The sequence below is a fragment of the Siphateles boraxobius genome, unplaced genomic scaffold, assembly GCF_051911475.1.
Source record: "Siphateles boraxobius isolate OS27281-9 unplaced genomic scaffold, OSU_SipBor_1 41, whole genome shotgun sequence".
Taxonomy (NCBI): domain Eukaryota; kingdom Metazoa; phylum Chordata; class Actinopteri; order Cypriniformes; family Leuciscidae; genus Siphateles; species Siphateles boraxobius.
In genome coordinates, this window is record NW_027509042.1 from 43,765,112 (window position 1) to 43,787,091 (window position 21,980).

At 41.0% G+C, this 21,980-nt stretch overlaps 1 protein-coding gene across 1 annotated transcript; it reads left to right on the forward strand.

Annotated features, from left to right (window-relative positions):
* Nucleotides 1-2,143: 2,143 nt before the first annotated feature.
* Nucleotides 2,144-20,478, forward strand: tgm5l (transglutaminase 5, like). Its single transcript, XM_077199886.1, has 16 exons — nt 2,144-2,285; nt 3,068-3,247; nt 4,231-4,473; nt 9,869-9,987; nt 10,068-10,196; nt 10,276-10,453; nt 13,774-13,909; nt 14,595-14,698; nt 14,816-15,058; nt 15,153-15,182; nt 15,535-15,561; nt 16,328-16,360; nt 16,445-16,651; nt 16,995-17,158; nt 18,305-18,441; nt 19,770-20,478. The coding sequence occupies exons 1-16, from the start codon at nt 2,279-2,281 to the stop codon at nt 19,918-19,920; spliced, it is 2,088 nt and encodes a 695-aa protein (XP_077056001.1). The 5' UTR covers nt 2,144-2,278; the 3' UTR covers nt 19,921-20,478.
* Nucleotides 20,479-21,980: the final 1,502 nt, after the last annotated feature.

Genomic DNA, 21,980 nt, shown 5'->3' on the forward strand with positions numbered 1-21,980 from the left:
CATTTCACAGTATAGGCTACTGTATCTTAACGGGACACACACACACACACACACACACACACACACACACACACACACACACACACACACACACACGTATATATATATATATATATATATATATATATATATATATATATAGCTAGGTCTGTGTGGAATATTGGCATCTTAAGTCAACTTTTTTTACAGTAGATCTGGTATTGTATATGCTAGTACAATATGCCGACAAACTTACCCACTAAAGCTTTTAAAATTAAAATTATATCCTTTTTCCCTCCTTAAGCACAGTGAAGTGTGTCATTTTATATAAATTACAATGATATGTACAGACACTGGCATAGTATATACATAAAAGTTAATTTCTATAAATAGAAAATAAAATTGGTCCCAAAATAGATCCTTGAGGAACACATGCCTTTACTATTAGAGGATTAGAATTATAATTATTTACACACACTGAGTTCTTCCAGTCAAATAGTTAAAAACTTAAAGGAGCATTTCACATGTGGGAACATTCATCTTTATTGAAAGTGGGTCATATATGTAGTCGAAATATAATAAAATTTTCGAATTTGGTGCCTTCTTGACTGAGTAAAGTAGCTTTAGGGCGCATTTGTACTGAAAACCAGAACTCCCACAATGCACCACATTGCATAGCTGTCGCATTGCAAGCACATTGCAAGCCACTCCCACTAATCGAGAACAACGCTGAGGAGGTATCCGCCTATCAGATTCAGAGAAAGCACTCTACCGTCTACAAGGCTGGGTGCCGCCAGAGTTTGAAATTCATTTCACAGAAAAAAAATCTAGTTTGTTGCCGAAATCATTATTGAATTACTCCTCGTTTCTATTTATGTTGATTGTTCAGTCAGAACATTGTAATGCAATTTGGATTTGCAAAATAAGAATAAAAATATGATGGCATGACCATTTTTGTTATCTATTATCATGTAAGGTAACAGTAGGTTAGTAACATTAGTTCCACTGATGGAATCTATCTAACATACACATGGGAAAAAAAACTAATAAGGAAAACAACTTAAATGTGAACCATTTATTTAAAAAATGATATCAACAAAAATAATAATGTTAACAATAAAAGTTCAACAATACAATAGTAACAAAATAGTTCCTCCTGAGCTTCCTCAACTTACTGGTGCCCGCAGTACTGGTAATCTGGAGCTGGATATTTCAGTCGGATTGCCGACACGAGCGGGTATAACGCGAGGTCTTCTGATCTGGCTGATGGAGGAACAGAGCGCGGCTGCTGCGGCTTCTGCAGCCGATGCAGAAGACCTGCCTGTCTCGGGCGAGGAGCCCGCGCGGACGAGGAGCCCGTACTTGCTCGAGTTGAGGCGGACTGGTCCTGTCGTTCTACCCGCTCGTGACGGCAATCCGACACTTCGCTGTATTGCGGCTCGTAAAGATAGCCAGGAACATCGAATTTGAGCAGAAGACTTTCAAAATCATCTTTTCTTGCATATCATGTTTATTTCCTTCCATCATTGTCATAACTTCCCATCTGGCTCCCATCTGGCTCTACAGCGCTTGTTAGCTTAGCTTCCAAACAAGATGGTGGATATTGCTATTAGTTTCGGCAAGTGAAGTCCCACCGACTGATCTGTAATAGGTCTGTAGCGTAAGTGGGCCCCTCCCCCTGAATAAATGATGAGCTAGCGTTTGTAGTCTCTACACTTTTCAATGAAATGTGACTTTCTGCTTTTTATGACGCAAAATGACGATTTTTACGATCCTTATTTCTCCCATCTCAGGGAAAAATAAAGGAAAAATCCACGATCATATATGAATGGGTTTCTATCAATACAAAGATTAATGGAAACGGGTGAAGTGTCCCTTTAAGCAGTTTATTACAAAAATATATACATTTGAGCTTTTGCAAAAGAAGACCATGATCTACAGAATCAAATGCAAAATCAAATATAAAGTGCAACGCATGATTATTTTTTATCATCTATTAGATGAAACATTTTTTTAGATTGTGATCTCACCTTTGTTCCAATGAATTCAGATTTCTGATTAAATGCGTGTGCATTGCTCATTGTGTGACTGCACACATGCATCCACCCGCTCAGCACTCCGGTATGAGTTATTGCGTAACTGTTGTACAGTAGGTGTTGGTTCTGATTGTAACATTTTGCATGTTGACTTCACTTGAATGTGGTCTGACGTCTCAGGGAGGGGTGGAAGAATGTCATATATAAATCACAATAAACGTAGAACCTGAATCTAACAGCAAACCACAACACAGCGGTATCTCATGGACGGTAAGCTTAAATTTTGATTTATTAAATTTTTACTGTTTTACTAGCAAAGCATTTTCTTAAACCTTAAACAGTTATTTTACTATCATGGTTGTGTTTTTAAAATCAGTGTTTGGGGTAAAAATGTTTTAGCGTTTAAGGTGTTTGGGGTCAGATTGACCCCACATTGAAAATGAATAGGAAAATTAAACTTTTTTTCATTTTGTTTGTAAAAAAATAAAAATAAATCTGAAAATTTCTCCATTTAAATCAAGGTCTGGTCCTAGAGCATTAACACAAAGTGGAACGAACTTTCTATCACACACACACGCACGCACGCACGCACACACACACACACACACACACACACACACACACACACACACACACACACACACACACACACACACACACACACACACACACACACACACACACACACACACACACACACACACAAACACACACACAAACACACACACACACACACACACACACACACACACACACACACACACACACACACACACACACACACACACACACACACACTCTATCTGGGTTAAACGTAAACCCTACTTGAGCACTGGGGTTAAAGAATTTACTGCTTTAATATTTTCTTTGCATGTCATTTAATTTTATCAGATTAATGCTGCTATTTAATTTTATTTTTAATTAAACATGAATTCTGTTGTTTACATGAACATTTTTGTTCAGTAATTAGCTATTTTAAATTATTTATATTTTTATATTAAAATTCTTCAGCTTTCTCACAAATAATTTGACATTTGCTCATTTTTATACAGAGTTGAAGCTTCGAAATGTCCACCTTCAGCAGGTCCAGAACCAGCTCCGACACAAGACCGATGGCCTGAGTTCCAGCACTCTGGTGCTGCGCAGAGGACAGCCCTTCACCATCCTCATCAACTATGATGGACGGCCATTCGATCCACTGAAGGAAAAACTGGTCTTCCGGATCATTCTAGGTGTGTTTTTGCGTGTGTGAAATAAACGTGCAGTCTCATCTCACTCACTTTCCATTATGATTTATCAGTAAATAATCATATTTTCCAAATGCAGTTATTCAAATAGCTTAGAATCAGCATGAATCTGTGCATTAGGAAAGAAATTTAATTTATTCATTTATAAATATTGAATATATATATATATATATATATATATATATATATATATATATATATATATACACACACATATAAACCTGGATTTTGTGTATTTAAAACACATTCAGTTTATTAGTACCATTAAAGAAATCTTACCTGTTTCAGTATGACTTTCAAGTGCATCATTAGATTTATTAGTTTGTTAATTTTAAGATTGTGCAATTCAAATAGATGGAAATTTTATATGAAAACCAAATGCATACATCTTAAATGTAGGCTTAAATGTTTTTTGAGTGAATCCTGCTCGATTGTGCTCATGAACTGAAAGCAAAAAAAAAGTGTTCAATTACATGGCAATGTTTTAGATAAAAATTATAGAAATAATATAATATATATATATATATATATATATATATATGGCTTATTCTTATACATGCAAATAAAAAAAGGTATTGGTAGCACTTTATTTACAGTCTTGTTCCCCATGTATACTTATTATTGTAAGTGCAATAACTAGGTACTAACCCTGAACCTACCCCTAAATCTAACTTTAACCCATGTAGTTACCTTATATTAATTGCCCTGTACTTTTTTTTAGATAAGTACACGAAAGTGCACACACTGTAAAATAAAGTGCAACCAAAGTATTTTGAGTATAAGACAGATTGTTGAATGGTTTCTACATGAGTATATACTATTTCTTAACAGCTCAGAGCTAGTAAGTCAGTCTTGAAAGGTTTATTGATAAAAACGAATTCCTTTATGGAGAACATGAGTAGAGTTTGACTTCCAGAGCCCTGTATTTGTGTTTAAGTCTGAACCCGACTCCACTATGTTCACCGCAGGGCCGCTGTCGGTGGAGATCCCCGTCTCCGTGTCTGGAAACCCTTCTCCGTCTCAATGGAGTGCCATTCTGGAGAGGAGCGGACCGGACCCGAACCCAGGCCGTACGCAGACCGTATCACTGTTCAGTCCTGCGTCTGCCTCTGTAGGAGTCTATACACTTCACCTGAGAGTCGAGACCCGCGGGAGCATCAGAACACATGTGCTGGGACAGTTCACGCTCCTCTGCAACCCCTGGTGCCAAGGTGAGAAGGACCAACAACTGTACATCAACAATAGTACCTGTATGAGTTTATGTGTTCTGTTAAACACAAAAGACACTTTGCTAAACAGTTGCTGGTCATCATTGACTTCTATAGAAAAAAAAAAAAAAAAAATGGGGTCCTGAAATGTTTGGTTCCTCTTCAGTCGATAACGTCGGACGTAGTCAACGCCGACTGAAAGTGGATCATGCCAGGGAGCCTATTGTCTTTGAGTATTATTGAACGAGCCAATACACATTGGCGTGCGAGATTTTGCATCTCACACTCCGCCCCGCGGCGCGGGTATAAATATGGAAGTAGATGCACGCCCCATTTGCATTTCGCTTCGGAGCCGAGCTTCATGTCTGGGTCTGAAGAGTGTTGATATTCAACGAGCGAGTGTGTCGGCGCTTCTTTAGGAAGTCTCTCCTGGTGTCGGTGTTACAGCGCGAGTGCAGCGGTGATCGCAAGCTTTCAAGCTCTCAAACTGCTGTTTTCACAGCAACCAAATTTTCTGTTTGTGTTTGTTTTTCTGACGGTCGGTTGAGGACGAGAAGGTGAGTGCTTCACTGACACAGGCTGCACCATTCCTGTGTCAGTGTTGCCGCGGTCATTCCCCTGTGTGCTCCGGCACTGGTGAGAGTTTTTTCACTTCCTAAAAGAGCAACACGGGTGCGTTTGCGTCTTTTTCAAGATGTCATTCCGCCTGTGCGTTTCTGGATGCGGTCGTTCCCTGTCTCCCTCTGATGGTCACAATTGTTGTATCACCTGTTTGGGCTTACAGCACGCTGAGGCAGCTTTTGTGGACGGTTCATGTTTTCACTGTGGGAACATGACTGTCGCAGTTTTGAGGGCGAGACTCGCCTTCGTTCGCGGAGAGCGAGTCCCCATTACCATGCCCCACCCTCGGGTGCCATGTGGGATGGGTGACCAGAGGATAGTGTTGGATGTCCCGCCCGGTAACCATTCCCTGTGGGCTCCTCACTCCTCCCTTCCACTGCAACCATTGGAGCCCCTGGTTTTAAATGCTGATCCATCTGTAATGGGTGGATCGGAGGTTTCCCTCGGGGCTCCCCTAGAGGGCAGGACGTTGAGGGTGGGTGGACAGCAGGACAGCATCGGAGGGTGAGCTGAATTATGGAGATGATGACTCGGCTGCGTTGTCTCCCTTCCGGGAGTACAATGTTGCCCGACCCAGATCCAGAATTATCAGCTATGCTGAAACGGGCCGCCGATGCTGTCGGGCTCGAGTGGAACCCTCCACCGTGTCCTGCTCAGTCTCGGTTGGATGATTGGTATCTCGGGGTGGGCCGTGCTGGTTCTCAGCCCGCCGCCCCAGTGCCTTTCTTTCCCGAAGTGCATGTTGAGCTTACTCAGTCGTGGAAGGCTCCTTTTACTGCTGGAAATGACTTGAGTGGTTCTTCCTCCCTCGCTACCCTTGTTGAGGGAGCTGTGAAGGGTTATGAGGCTATCCCTCCGGTGGAGCGGTCCGTTGCGACAGCTTTATGTCCAGCGGCCGCTGCATCCTGGAGTGGGGATCCTCGTTTTCCCTCGCAGGCCTGTGAGTTCGCGTCAGGATTGGCGGTCGGAGCTTACAGAGCTTGCGGGCAAGCTGCTTCCTCTTTGCTTGCCTTGGCGTTGTTGCAGGTCTACCAGGCCAAGACACTCATGGACATGCACAAGGGTAGTCTAGACCGGGCACTCATGAGTGAGCTCCACACTGCTGTGGACCTCGCCCTCCGGGGTACAGTTGTAGCAGCATGTGCGATGTCCACCCTAGTGGTCCAGGAACGCCATCGTTGGCTCAGCCTGGTTGAGATGGCGGATGCTGACAAGGTTCGGTTCCTGGACTCCCCAGTTTCCCAGGCTGGGTTGTTCGGCGACGCGGCGGAGAGCTGCTCCCAACAGTTCTCTGCTGCTCAGGTACAGACGGAGGTGCTCCGACACACCCTATCCCGGCGGCTCGCTGTTGCCTCCACCCTGCCGCCGGTGATAGTCCCACCACCTGTTCGTCGCCGAAGGCGTCCCCCTGCCGCGGCCTCCTGTTCCGCAGGGCCTCCGCAACAGCCTTCACCCAGGCCCCAGCGTAGAACTAGCAGCAGACAGGCCGCCCGGTCTGTCTCAGTCACTGCCCAGCCAGGAGGTGAGTGCCAGAAACATTCCTGAGACAGGCCACCCAGGGAAGGGGGGACTAGCTCTTCAGATGGTTATCGTTCCTCCACTGGCTCTCCGGAGTCCAGTGGTGCCCAAATTGTCAGAAAAGCGAATTTCTCCATCCCTGGGCTTTAAGAGGGCGAGGCTGGCGGTTTGCGACCCTATGCACCCCGGGTATGCCGGTGGTGCCCCGGGTCCCCCAGGCCGGTTCATCGAAGCCATGGAAAGTGCTTCCCAACCGGTCCAGCTGGCTCCTCCGTACCATCAGGATCGGCTACACGATTCAGTTCCACCTGAAGTCGCCCAAGTACAGCGGCGTTCGCCACACTTCGGTGTCGAGCGAATCTGCTTCTGTCATGCGCTCGGAGATCGCTGTACTGTTGGCGAAGGACGCGATAGAGCCGGTGCCCCTAGCCGATATGAAGACAGGCCTCTACAGTCCGTACTTCATTGTACCCAAGAAAGGTGGTGGGTTGCGACCGATCTTGGACCTGGGAGTCCTGAACCGGGCCCTTCACAAGCTCCCGTTCAGAATGCTTATGCAGAAACGCATGTTTCAATGTGTCCGTCCCCAAGATTGGTTTGTAGCGATCGACCTGAAGGACGCGTACTTTCATGTCTCCATCCTGCCGCGACACAGGCCATTCCTGCGTTTCGCGTTCAAGGGTCAGGCGTATCAGTACAAGGTCCTACCCTTCGGGCTGGCCCTGTCAACCCGTGTCTTTACGAAGGTCGCGGAGGCAGCAATCGCTCCCATGAGAGAGTGTGGCATTCGCATTCTCAACTATATTGACGACTGGTTGCTACTAGCTCAGTCTTGGGAGCAGTTGTGCGAGCACAGGGATTTGCTGCTCCAGCACATCAGCCAGTTGGGTCTTCAGGTCAACTGGGAGAAGAGCAAACTCGCCCCTGTGTAGAGGATCTCTTTTCTCAGTTTGGAGCTGGACTCGGTCCAACACACGGCGCCTCACAGAGGATCGCGTCCGGTCGGTGCTCAACTGCCTGAATTTAGTCAAGAGCAGAACAGTGGTTCCACTGAAACACTTTCAGAGGCTCCTGGGGCATATGGCAGCCGCAGTTACGCCGCTCGGTTTGCTTCATATGAGACCACTTCAGCACTGGCTTCACGACCGACTCCCGAGGTGGGCGTGGCAGAGTGGCACGCTCCGTGTAAGAATCACCCCGGCCTGCCGCCAAACCCTCAGCCCGTGGTCAGACCCTTTGTTTCTCCGGGCCGGAGTGTCCCTAGAACAAGTGTCCAGGCACGCTGTGGTATCCACAGATGCCTCCAACACTGGCTGGGGGGCCACGTACAACTGACATGCAGTAGCTGGCTCCTGGACGGGGTCCCACCTGCATTGGCACATCAATTGCCTCGAGTTGTTAGCAGTACTCCTTGCTTTGAGACGCCTCAAGACGACGCTGCTCGGCAGGCATGTACTGGTCCGTACAGATAACACTGCGACCGTTGCGTACATCAACCACCAGGGTTGTCTACGTTCCCGTCGCATGTCGCAACTCGCCCGTCACCTCCTCCTATGGAGTCAGAAGCATCTGAGGTCGCTTCGTGCCGTTCACATCCCTGGCCTGCTCAATCCTGCCGCCGACGCGCTCTCACGACAGATTGTAGCCTCAGGCAATGGTGACTCCATCCCCAGGCGGTCCAGCTGATATGGGACCACTTCGGGGCCGCACAGATAGATCTGTTTGCCTCCCCGGACTCGACCCATTGCCAGTTGTTTTATGCCCTCACCGAGGGGACCCTTGGCACGGATGCACTGGTCCACAGCTGGCCACGGGGCCTCCGCAAGTATGCATTTCCCCCAGTGAGCCTTATTGCACAACTACTGTGCAAAGTCAGGGAGGAAGAGGAGCAGGTTTTGCTAGTTGCCCCTTATTGGCCCAACCGAACCGTGTTCCCCGAACTTTTTCTCCTCTCGACAGCTCCTCCCTGGCCCATTCCTCTGAGGGAGGACCTCCTCTCTCAGGGACAGGGCACCTTATGGCACCCGCGTCCAGACTATTGGAGACTTCATGTATGGTCCCTGGACGGGACGCGGAGGTTCTAGGTAATCTATCGCAGTCAGTCGTAGATACCAAAATCTCGCACGCCAATGTGTATTGGCTCGTTCAATAATACTCGAAGACAATAGGCTCCCTGGCGTGATCCCATTTCAGTTGGCGTCGACAGTGTCCTCCCTTCCGTCCTTCAGGGAACGGTGGGTTGCATACGCAACCAGGACGTTACTAACATTCTTCAAAAATGACTTATTTTGTGTTCAACATAACGAAAAAACGTACACATTCAAGTCACTATGATATTCTGGTCTCTAGATAGGCTATCATACGTCTGAAAAATTAGAAATGTATCTCATCAACAAAACACATAATTTGAGAAATCATTCATGTTTGTAGGACTAAAAACGCAGCTAAGATTTACATTGGAATTATTGTATATTTGAATACAAATTAAAATTTCTGCTTTAAAATCTGATTGGTTGAGCCTTGGTCAAAGTTCATATACACACTGTCAGCTAATGAACTATATTACATAGTGAAAATATTATTTTTAAGAATATTACTTGATATTACTTGATGTTTATAAGTTTGGTGTCTGTAAGATTTTTTATCTTATGCTAACTCTTATGCATTTATTAGATAAAAAATACAGTAAAAATAGTCAAGTAATATTACAATCTAAAATAGCTGTTTTCAATGTGAATTTAATATAAAATATAATTTATTCCTGTGATCAAAGCTGAATTTTTAGCATCATTACTCCAGTCGTCAGTGTCACATGATCCTTCAGAAATCATTGTGATATGATGATTACCTGCTCAATAAACATTTCTGATTATCATCATTTTTGAAACAGCTGTGCTGCTTTATATTTTTGTGGAAACTTGCATTTTCAGTATTCTTTGATGAATAGAAAGTTCAATAGAACAGCATTTATTTGAAATAGATATATTTTGCAACATTATTAATGTTTAATGTCACTTCTGATCAATTGAATGTGTCTTCACTGAATACAAGTATTTATTTATTTTAAAAAATGTAATCTGACCCCAAACTTTTTGACCGGTATAGTGTGATATGTTGAATATTGATGTCTTTCATTGCCATAGAACTTCACCTACATACATACAAACCCCTTAGCTGTGGTAAAATCACTGTAATGCACGGCGTATTGCTTTCATTTGTTGTCATTACCAAGCTCACCCTCTTCTGTGTTTTTCCATAGCTGATTCCGTGTTCATGCAGTCGGAGGGTCTGAGGAATGAATACATCAGGAATGACTTCGGTCTGCTGTTTAAAGGCAGCGCTGGGAACGTCGTCTCCAGACCCTGGTCTTTCGATCAGGTGAGACGTTTGACTGTTGACTCTGAAGGCACAGCACTGAAAAAGCTTCTCATTAATACCTGACACACATGTATTTTCAGTATGAAAAAGGAATACTGGACATCTGTATGAAGTTGCTGGAGTTGAGTCCTCAATCTCAAGCCGACGTGAGGAAAGATCTTCTGAACCGCAGCAGTCCGGTGTACATCGGTCGTGTGATCTCAGCTATGGTGAGGCGGATCTCTTCTCATTCTCTGCTCTCCACTCACTCTTTCTGTGCTAATGTAGTCTCTCTGTCGCTCTCATCAGGTGAACAGTCAGGATGATAAAGGGGTGTTAATGGGGAACTGGTCAGGAAAGTACAATGATGGTGTAAACCCCTCCACATGGACCGGCAGCGCAGATATTCTCAGGAAGTGGGCAGAAACACAATTCAGCCCTGTGAAATACGGACAGTGCTGGGTGTTCGCAGCTGTCATGTGTACAGGTGAGACCAATATGAGTTCTTACACTATTGTTACAACGTTTGGGGTCAGATTATTATTAAAAAATAAATAAATAAATATTTTATGTAGCAAGGATGCATTAAATTCATTTAAAGTGGCAGTAAAGACATTTATAATGTTACAAAAGATTTAAAATAAATAATGTTCTTTTGAACTTTCTATTCATAAAATGCATCACAGTTTCCACAAAAATATGAAGCAGCACAACTGTTTAAACATTGATAATAATCAGAAATTTTTCTTGAGCAGCAAATCATCATATTAGAATGATTTCTGAAGGATCATGTGACATTGAAGACTGGAGTAATGATGCTAAAAATTCAGCTTTGATCACAGGAATAAATTACATTACACAATATAAAACAGCTATTTTAAATTGCAATAATATATCACTGTTTTTACTGTATTTTTGATCAAACAAATGCTGTCTTGATGAAAATTAGAGGCTTCTTTTAAAAACATAAATTGTACAGACCCCAAACATTTGAATGGTAGTGTCACAGTGTGGTGTTGGCAGAAGACGATGAGGCAAAAGGCTCCAATACAAATACTTTTACTTACAATAAACTTCAAACGGGTACAGACAGGCAGGATAACACACACACACGATAAATAAGACTAACAAGACTAAATAAGACTAACAATGGATCAAGACTGCTGAACTGAAAGGAACTGAGTACAGACACTGATGAACACAGATTAACAGAACCCAGGTGACACAGAAGATAATTAACAGATGAACTTAATGACAGTAACCATAGAGACAGACAAGTGCCGGGAAAACAGAACAAAGAAAGACGTGAATGATGAAAACAAGATACACAACACGCCTACCCAGAGCAGGAAGCCTCCAGGGCGGAGCAGGAAGCCTCCAGGGCGGAGCTGGCAGTTCAGGGGACCAGGGTGGAGCTGGCTGTGCAGGTGCCCATAGCGTAGAAGGCCCTTCAGGAGGTCGTGGTGGAGACGACCCTTCGGGCGGCCATGGCGGAGAGGACCCTTCGAGCGGCCATGGCAGAGAGGACCCCTTGGGTGGCCATGGCGGATAGGACCCTTTGGGCGGCCGTGGCGGAAATGGCCCTTGGGCGGCCACAGCGAGGATGTATAGCCCCCCCAAAACAAATTTCTTGGGGGGAGTGACAGACTCAGGGACAGGCTCTGGGACCGGGACAGGCTCAGGGACAGAAAGCTCAGGCTCGGGAAGCATGACGTGAACAGTCCTTGGCTCGGCAGGACTGACGTGAAAAAGCTCAGGCTCGGCTGGACCGACGTGACGAAGCTCAGGCTCAGCCGGGCTGACGTGAAGCTCAGGCAGGCCAGGAATGACGAGAAGATCAGGATGAACCGGCATGACGTGAAACCAGCGTTGTGTGGTTCATTATTTTTAAATCCATGTTATATACACTTTTAAACTATAAGTCCTTAGCTATAGAAACTATTAGTTTAATCTAATTGGTGGCTAAGAGTCGTTTGTTAAACAGAGAAGACTTATTATAAATACAAGCTGTATACAATAATATTAGGCACAGTAGCTTCTTTTCTTTTCTTTTTTACCAAGAACCTTGTTGAACAATGTGAAAAACCATAAATGGCCCAGTACAAAATAGGGAGAGTCACGATATTCGATCAGTTAGAAGACGCATTAAGCTTACCACAAAGAACCGAAAAATGTAGCCTAATCATTATGAATGTGTTAAATATAACAAGGAGACATTTTATTTGTTTATTAATAAATAGTGTTTTCTGTGACAATGCTGACTCGCCACCTTCGCAGTATTGTGAAATGCACACTTCATACGGATTATAAGAGAGTTGTCTGTTTCTTTTCGTTTTGAATTGTTTTCTTTAAAAGTAGACATTTCAAGCTTAGAATAGATATATTTCTGAGTTTCTGTTAATTTATGAGACAAGCTCCAGTTCACGTGGGATGCAAGTTATATCGCGTCGGCGCCTCCATGTCCTGATTATAGGCTGCTATATTTGCTTCTTATTTATTAAATCCAGGCAATTGGTTAAAACATTGATTAAAATTAAGATACAATTTATACAAAACGAAATTCACTTTAAAGTAAGGCTTTATACAAAACAAAACTTAATAAAGCGGTCAAAATGATGTCTCTCGATATTAGCATCTTATGATTAGGCTACTCATACTGGCTGATAGGCTGATCACTTTTCATGTAATCAAAATCGATGAAATGGAAAAAATAACATATTATTTAAACATAAATATGAAACTAACTTTAATGGCTACAACACGTTTTTTGAATAATAATCAAATTATTCCCAGCGATCGTCGAATATTATTATTGCTTGAAATGCCCATCCCTACAAAATACAAAATGTCTTAATCAGACAAAATACAAGCATCAAAACATTAAAAAAGAAATGTAAATAAAGAAGTTAAATAAAAATACATTAAAGTAGGCCTAAATAATAAATAAAGAAATAAAAGAGGCTCAGTAGCTTCTGAAGCAGGAACACAAGCATGTAGTTGCAGTTGTTGTTGATGTTAGGCTACTGATTTAGCGTGTCTGACTAGTCGACACGTGGGGTGATGACAACATCGTTTCACAAAATATGCTGGGGGGGGGGGGGGGGGGGGTTGTTACTGAAGGCCCTGACTGAAACCCCACGGTACGCTACTGCTTTTACTTACAATAAACTTCAAATGGGTACAGAAGGGCAGGATAACACACACATGATAAAAATAAGACTAACAAAAATAAATAAGACTAACAACAGACCAAGACTGGCTGAACTGAAAGGAACTAAATACAGACACTGATGCGCACAGATTAACAGAACCCAGGTGACACAGATGATAATTAACTAAACACAGGTGGAACAGATGAACTTAATGACAGTAACCATAGAGACAGACAAGTGGCGGGAAAACAGAACAAAGGATGACATGTGAATGATGAAAACAAGATACACAACACGACAGATTAACATAACAGTGACAGGTAGTGTATGTCCTTTAAATTTTTAATTTACCCAAAAAAAAACCTGTATGCTGTTATTTTCTGTGAAACACAAAAATAGATGTTAGGAAGAAAGTTCAAGCTGCTCTTTTTCATATAATGAAAATGGATGGTGATTTATGCAGCCAAGCTCCGAAAGAGCCAATGGCTTTGTGTTTCTCGGATTGTGTGGAGTAAAATAATCTGTGTTTGGGGGTGTGTAATGGTTATGTTTTTGTGTGAATGGCTATGTTTTTGTTATTCCTTTAATGGGTCACTGGTAATAGAATTAGTGCTGTTGATGATCGATATATCAAATGCATGTGTTTGTGTAACAGTAATGAGAGCCCTCGGCATTCCAACTCGAGTGATCACCAACTTTAACTCCGCTCACGACACAAATGCGAACATGGTGATTGAGGAATATTTCTCAGAGAATGGTGAAAAGCTGTCCATCGGTCGGGATAGCATCTGGTGAGTTACGCTTTGAAAGCTGAAAAGTCCTCTTGTCATAGTTATGTTGCTAAAACATTCACTACTGTTCAAAAGTTTGGGGCCAGAAAGATTTTTAAATGTTTTTGAAAGAAGTTTCTTCTGCTCAAGGCTGCATTTATTTGATAAAAAATACAGTAAAAACAGTGAAATATTATTACAGTTAAAAATAACGGTTTTCTATTTGATTTTGTTTTAAACTGTAATGTATTCCTGTGATCAAATCTGAATTTTCAGCATTACTCCAGTCTTCGGGGTCACATGATCCTTCAGAAATCATTCTAATATGAGGATATGCAGCTTTGTATTTTTGTGAAACATATATTTTTTTTGCAAAAAACTTTCAAAAGTACAACATTTATTTGGAATAGAAAACGTTTGTAATATTATAAGTGTCACTTTTCATCAATTTAATGCATCCTTGCTGAGTAAAATTATTAATTTCTTGCAAAAAATAAATAAAATAAAACAAAACTTTAGAACGGTAATGTGCTTATTTTTTGTGTGTGAAGTCTTTTATTGTGTTTCTTTAGAAGTTTTTAATCTGTGCTCCTTGTTAGGATACAGTACCTTTACAAATAAACCTGAATTGATTGCGGTTGACATGAATTGTTTCAGTGTTTTTAATCTGACAAAATGTGAGTTAAAAGTGTTTGGGCTTTTTCAGGAACTTCCATGTGTGGGTGGAGAGTTGGATGAAGAGGCCTGATCTGGATGGAGGTTATGACGGCTGGCAGGTTCTTGACCCGACGCCACAAGAGATAAGCGCCGGTCGGTCAATGCTAATATATATAGAAAACTCATATGCTTTTTATCCCTGCATGCAGAAAAGACCAATTGCTTCAAAGCATGCTGTTGATGCTAAAACATAAACTGAATCTGTCACAGGAATGTACCGCTGTGGTCCTGCTGCTGTGAAAGCCGTTCATGAGCAGAAAGTGAACGCGCTGTACGACGTACCCTTCGTTTACGCAGAAGTCAATGCAGATGTGCGTAGAATGATCATCAGAGATGGGAAGATATTATCAACCAGCGTTGACAAAGTCTCAGTCGGAGCCCTGATCTGCACCAAACGTCCCGGTCCAGCCATGGCCATGCAGGACATCACCTCAGAATACAAAACTGAGATGGGTAAGAGAAACCCTGAGACACAATAAGAAAAATACTTACCGTTCAATAGATGTTTATACAAAAAACAACAACAACTGATTTCTTTCACATTTAGATGGAATGCCATTTATGTTCAGAAGTGATGGTAAGTCATTTTATCTTTCCATTTTTTTAAGAGGAAGTGTGTAATTCATCAGCAGTATCAGCAAAATATCAAAAAGAATGGTAAAATCTATTTTAATTATGTTTTTAGTTTAACTATTTTTATTGATGCTTCTCAACAAGAGAGATAAAGAAAAAAGACAATAAATCAAATGTTTTACACATTAGCAGATATCAAGATGAGATCAGATAAAAGTATTTCTTACACTCTGAATACAATTGTATATGCTCACACCAAGATAAACAGAAATAAGAATAAAAAAAATGTATGCAAAAAAATACATTTTTATTATCTTTTTTTATATTTAAATACTTTTTGTAATATTGTCTTTCAGCTCAAGGAGGTAATACTGCAAGAATCGGTACGTTTTAGCATTTGGCCTTTTTTCCCACAATAATAATGCCATTTGATTATTTAATATAACAGTGATTTTTCATGTCTTTTCATGACGGTCCTCAAGGCGTTAATAGATATCAAGATGAGAAAACTCTAAAAAATTCTTACTCTCTGAATACAATTGTGTACGCTCACTCCAAGATAAACAGAAATAATAATACAAAAGAAATATATGCAAAGTGATAAGTGATGTTGAGTCTAAATTGACATCTTCATCCTTTATTCAATTTTGGAAAAAAATATGTTAAAGATTTTGTACACATTTTTTTTGTGCTTGGAGTTAATAGTTTTATTTGGGATAATAACTCAATAAAGCATGATAAATTCTGCAGCCATCATTTTTGGCCTGGCTGTCAAAGAAAGAAATTACTATAAAGGCATGCACAAACAAGAGAGAACCAACGAAATATTAATAACTGGTTATATTGTAGTCAATGCATGCTTTTCCCTGTCTCAGCTTTTTGTTTTTCTATGCATTTTTTGAATAGTAAAATAAAACCTGTAGCTGTAGTTTGACTTTTTTGCCAAATAATTTTGTCAGATAAATACCTTAACCAAGACTTGTTCTTCCCTCATATTTAAAATGTATGAAATATTTTTCTCATATTTTGATGTTTTAATCAAGTGGGTTGTTATCTACGCATGCAATTTTATGTAGATATTTATTATGATTTTTTATATTTAAATATTTGTTGTTATCCATCTTCATTTTAAAAAATACTCTCTTCCAGCTCGAAGTGGTGAAGGTGATAATGGAAGAGGCGGTACGTTTTATCATTTGTTTTTTCTTCCCACACTAATAATGCTCTTTGATTGTTTGAGTGATATAACAGTGATTTTTCATGCAGTTCCTCAGGGTGTTGGAGTTTCTCTCCAGCTTCTGAAACCCCCTGTAGTTGGAGAAAACATTTCTTTCATCGTCATAATCACTAACAACATGGCAATTCCGAAACTGCTGAGAAAACACGTGAACGCTCAGAACAAAGAGTACAACCGCAATCCCACTGGAGCCTTCTGGGAGGCTCATGATGATCTGAAGATCGGCCCGAATGAAAGTAAGAATACTGCAAACGATATCAGTTGTTTTTCACAGTTACACTGCTGAAGGCATCGGCGATTTGGCAGAAATATAAAACCTTTTCTAGTAGAGCCCAAAACCAAAATCAAAACTTTGTAAAAGGGAATAAAACATGGCCTTTAAAAAAAATAGTAGACAGTAAACACTGCAGTAAACTAGGATTCCTTTCTGAATACAGCCAGCACATTTCTTAGAATCTAATAACACCCATCTGGATAGTACTGGACTACATGATTTTGATTACCACAAAAATGTGTTGAAATTATTCATTAGGAATTGCGCAATTAACTCCATGATTCCTGTCTGTTGTTCTCCACCAGCTGTAACTGTAAAACACGAGATCTCCTTCAACGAGTACATGCTGAAGGAGACTATGGAGGATTGCCTGGTCAGCCTGGCTGTGGTTATTGAGGATGTGAAGTCTCAGGAGAGAGTGTTGGCTACAAAAGAGTTTAACATCACCAGCCCTGCCCTCAATATACAGGTATTGGTGGCCCATCATAGACATTACATATACATATATGTATATATATATATATATATATATATATATATATATATATATATATATATATATATATATATATATATATGTATGTATATGTGACCCTGGATCACAAAACCAGTCTCAAGTAGCACGGGTATATTTATGGGAACAGCCAACAATACATTGTATGGGTCAAAATTATCAATTTTTCTTGTATGCCAAAAATCATTAGGATATTAAGTAAAGATCATGTTCCGTGAAGAGATTTTGTAAATTTCCTACCGTAAATGTATAAAACATTTATTTTTGTGATTGAATGCAGCACAATCGCGAACATAAATGGACAACTTTAAAGGCTCCGCTCAGTTTAGAACTCCGCTCAGTAAAACGAATCGGTTTAAAAATTCATTTGTTCCCTCAGCTGTAATGTTTTGTAAAGTTTTTAAATTCTAGGTAAATGTATTTATTGGGTACCTTTTTTTCTAATTTTTTTCGTGTATGTGTGTGTGACATTGTTTAATGTGTATGCCTGTTTGCTGCAACCAAATTGCCTTCAGGAAATGAATAAAGATGAACTGAATTGAACTGAAAGGCGATTTTCTCAATGTTTCGATTTTTTGCACCCTCAGATTCCAGATTTTCAAATAGTTGTATCTCGGCCAAATATTGTCCTATCCTAACACACCATACATCAATGGAAAGAATTTATTCAGATTTCATGTGATGTATAAATCTCAATTTCAAAAAAATGACCCATATGACTGGTTTTGTCATCCAGGGTCACACATATATATATGACGCATATATATGTCTGATGCAAAAACCTCCGATGCCTCTAAAAGCCACCTCTGAGGTAATAATATGGAGTAAATAGTATACACTCATCAAATACTTTCACTTCAAACTCACTAAATCACAGCCTCAGTACGTAGGCCGAAACCTAGGAGCATGACAAAAACTTTAGACGGACTTAGAGGCTTTTGCATCTGAAATCTTCATATATATATATATATATATATATATATATGGGATGCACCGATATGAACATTTTGGCGGAAACCGATAATTGTTTATATTTGAAAGAAGATAACCGGTATATTGGCTGGGAAATTACATTTTTATATAATTTTTGTTTTCTTCCAGATTCAAAACGAGAACTCGGTCATCATTAACACACAGCAAGTTGCCACGGTAACCTTTACCAACCCGTTCAACTTTGCAGTGAGCGGTGACCTCATCGTAGTGGGTTCAGGACTCTTGGAGGAGAAGGTTCAGATGAGGTACGTGATGTAACGATGCGGTTGAAACATTTGGAGGAAGCAGGATCTACGTGCAGTAGTAGTATTTATTGAAATAAACTCAAAACTTGACAAAGACAGACTCAGACTAGGGAACAGGACTCGGGAACAGAACAACCAACATACAACATCAAGAACTCACAAAGACTGAACTAGACATAGGGCTTAAAAACAAATGCAAACAAGCTAAACAAGATAACAATGGGTTGTGGCTAATCAGAAACACCTGGGGAAATTAATAAACAAGAAAAACTGAAAAGGACTACAAAACATGGCACAGAACTGGAAATAACAAAATTCCACACAAGACAATGGAAACACAAGGCAGGAATCATGACACGTGAAGTTTTTCATTTCAGTTTTTAAAGTGATCGATCACCAAATGAATGCACAAAAATAACCATGCAATTAAGTTAGATTACTGTTTTCGAATAGGTTTCCTAAACACGCCCCCGTCTGCCATTGGTCAGACAAACAGATAGATCCACCCCTAACACACACCATTGGTTGATACAGTGTGTTGGGCTGATCGGGATGCTCAAACTAAATTGTAAAAATTTACCATGGTGACCATAATACCATAGTGACTTTACTTAGATAAATACTACACTAATAATCATTTAAAAAGTAATTAAAACAACAGAAATATTCTTACACTGTTAAAAAACAGATCCCATATTTATTTAATTTGATTTAACAGTAGTAAGCCACTGTATAGTAACTTTGGTATTTTAGCACAGACATGATTCCCATGGTAAATTTAGCTCACATACCTGACGCTGAAGGGCGTCTAACAGTCTAGTACGTACAGTAATATCTGTTAAGTGGGTGGGGTTGTTCCTGACATTTTTTACATCTTTATCTTGTTTATCTCTTTGACATCAGATTCACTGCAGCTGTGTCTGTTAAAAGTGTCAGTACACACTTGTCGGCCTGCATTTCTGAAGCACTACAAGTTTCTCTGTGTGTATTGTGTAATCATATGCATAACACAGAAACTTTAATGTACATTAATCTGTGTGTTAAACTTGCAGATTTGTCCCATTATACAATATAAACTCTGAGACTTAAAGTAGTGGAGCAGCAGAATTAAAGTTAATCTATCTTAAATGTAAATTAAAGCCAGGATCAAAATGATGCTTTAAATGCAAGTTTGTTTAAGTTTGCTGCAACAGAATTATTATATAAGCCTTGATTTAATCTGGATTTAAGGTGAATCCTTTTTGTTTTTTTTGTGTAAATCACCCTAAACATGAGCAGGAGTAATAGTGATTTCCCTGTTTTGAAATGTCCTGTTCTTTATATCTCAGGCTTACGATCCAGCCTCGAGAAACTATGAGGAGGCCCATCCGTTTCTTTCCCTGGATGACGGGAGACAAGATGCTTCACGCTAGTTTCAAGTTGACGGATCAGTCCACCATTCTCCGTGGATTCAAGACCGTCACTGTTCAAGCAGCTTAGAGGGAAACACCTTTACAGATGATTGGGAACACTGTGGTGGATTTTTAATAAATAAGATAGTCAACAAGTTTTTAGAACTAACCATTATAAAAATCTGACTTTAACCTTGTGATAAACATTTCCCAGATTTCCCCTTCTAGGTCTAACAATATAACAAAATAAATCTTCTAGGCCTGATCTGTGATAAACTTTGGACAATGTACAAAACGTTGTTCTTTGTCTTTATTATGTCATGATACACTGAGTAATCAACTGAACTGTTAACCCTTTACAATGTTTTTTTTTTGTTGATGATTTTACTTATGCCAGTAACAGAGGGTAAAGAAGGGAGTGGCTTGTTTTACCAATTGAACCAAATCATATTGATAGAAGGTGACATGTTAGTCACAATGATCTTTTTTGTTGTCTCTATTCTATATAAACTGTTGTATTCGTGTTTACTGGTGGGATTCTCAATGGAATTTGTCTGAGATCCTCCGGCCTTGCTTCTTCTTGGGAGAGATGCTCTGAGAACTGCTTGAGTACTCTCCCGGCCGTGATTAAAGCATTTAGAGGACATTTGCTGAAGTCTGTCTGTATATTATTGCTGCACAGCAAGTTAGATAGGTTCCAGGTTAGTTAGGAACAGGTTAGAGTATAGTGTAACAGAAATGGAGAAGTGTTAAACTTCCGGTGGTCTGCTTGCGACCCGGGCACGCTGTCTACTGCGATCATCGTTTTGTTTGTTGTTTGCGTTGGTTTGTATGTTTGTGAATGTGTTGCTGCGCTGTGGGAAAGTGAAGCCAACATGTCAAGATTTATCCATTACACATATCTTGTGTTTATCATTGTTGGACTATGTGCACCATGCCAAACTCATTCAGCGGGCATCCAGGCCCAGCGTCTTACTACCTACAACCGAGATGCGCTGCTGGCAATCCGATCGTCCAATCTTCCACCTGTGGATATACCAGCCTGCGTGAGCGCTCGGCCAGCGTGGTCGAGGAAAAGGGGTCTGCGCGGTGGAGCGCGGAGGAGCGCGTCTACGACGGAGAGGCAGCAGGCCTCCTCTACCTTCAATGATACTATGCAACGCAAGATCATTTTGAGCTAAAATAGACGAACTTCGGATTAATACCAGGACATGCTCTGAGTATCGCACCTCAAGTTTAATGGTGATCACGGAAACGTGGTTACACCGGGATATCCCTGGTTGACTCAACTCCCTGGTTGACATCGATGGATTTTCACTTCTCAGGGCAGACAGGTCTGAACAATCCGGAAAAACAAGAGGTGGCGGCATGGCTGTGTATGTAAGTAACAACTGGTGCAAACAGTACACAGTTAGGGAAACACCTTGCTGTCCGGATGTTGAGATTTTGCATTTGACTATGAGACCGTTTTACCTCCCAAGGGAGTTTGGAAGTGTGGCCGTGTGCGTTGTGTACATTCCCCTAAGCGGGAATGCAGCTAGGGCTGCAGCTCGCATTACTGACTGTGTACACTGTTGTGGCAAAAACAAATAATTAAACAAACAGCATCACAGCGTAAGAGACATCAGGATTCCAAATTAGTTTTAAAAGATTTATTCTTGCAAGAATAGTTCCCAGTCCAACCACCGTCCAGCTGCAGGAGGAATGAGACATCGAGCAGGGGGCTGCCAGCAGTCTTATACTGTTCTATCTCTTGTTTAGGCAAGAGGAACAAAGGAACTTTATGACTACCCCAAAAGCAGGGGGGTCTTCTCACCTCTGAAGTCAGAGGTCACTTGCTCAACCACCTGCTGAGTGTCTCACACACACCTCCAGCTGTATAAACATAACAACAGAAAACAGGGTCCTCTGTTCTCGTACACAGAACACAGATAAGGAACTAAAATCAATGAGAATATAAAAATTTCCACAACAACACCAAGAACTGCAGCACGCTCCGGGCGCCCCCGTGTTTGTAATGGGCGACTTTAACCACTGTAAACTTGAATTAGCACTCCCTGGGTTCGAACAATATATCAAGTGCAGCACACGTGAAAACAAAACTCTTGACAAAATGGCAACGTCAAAAATGAGAGTAATTGAGTAATT

What these genes read in the sequence shown, in the direction of transcription:
- tgm5l (XM_077199886.1), top strand. An exon ending in CTGCAACCCCTGGTGCCAAG is followed by an intron (nt 4,474 to 9,868) that starts GTGAGAAGGACC and finishes GTTTTTCCATAG; the next exon opens with CTGATTCCGTGTTCATGCAG. An exon ending in AGGTGATAATGGAAGAGGCG is followed by an intron (nt 16,361 to 16,444) that starts GTACGTTTTATC and finishes TTTTTCATGCAG; the next exon opens with TTCCTCAGGGTGTTGGAGTT.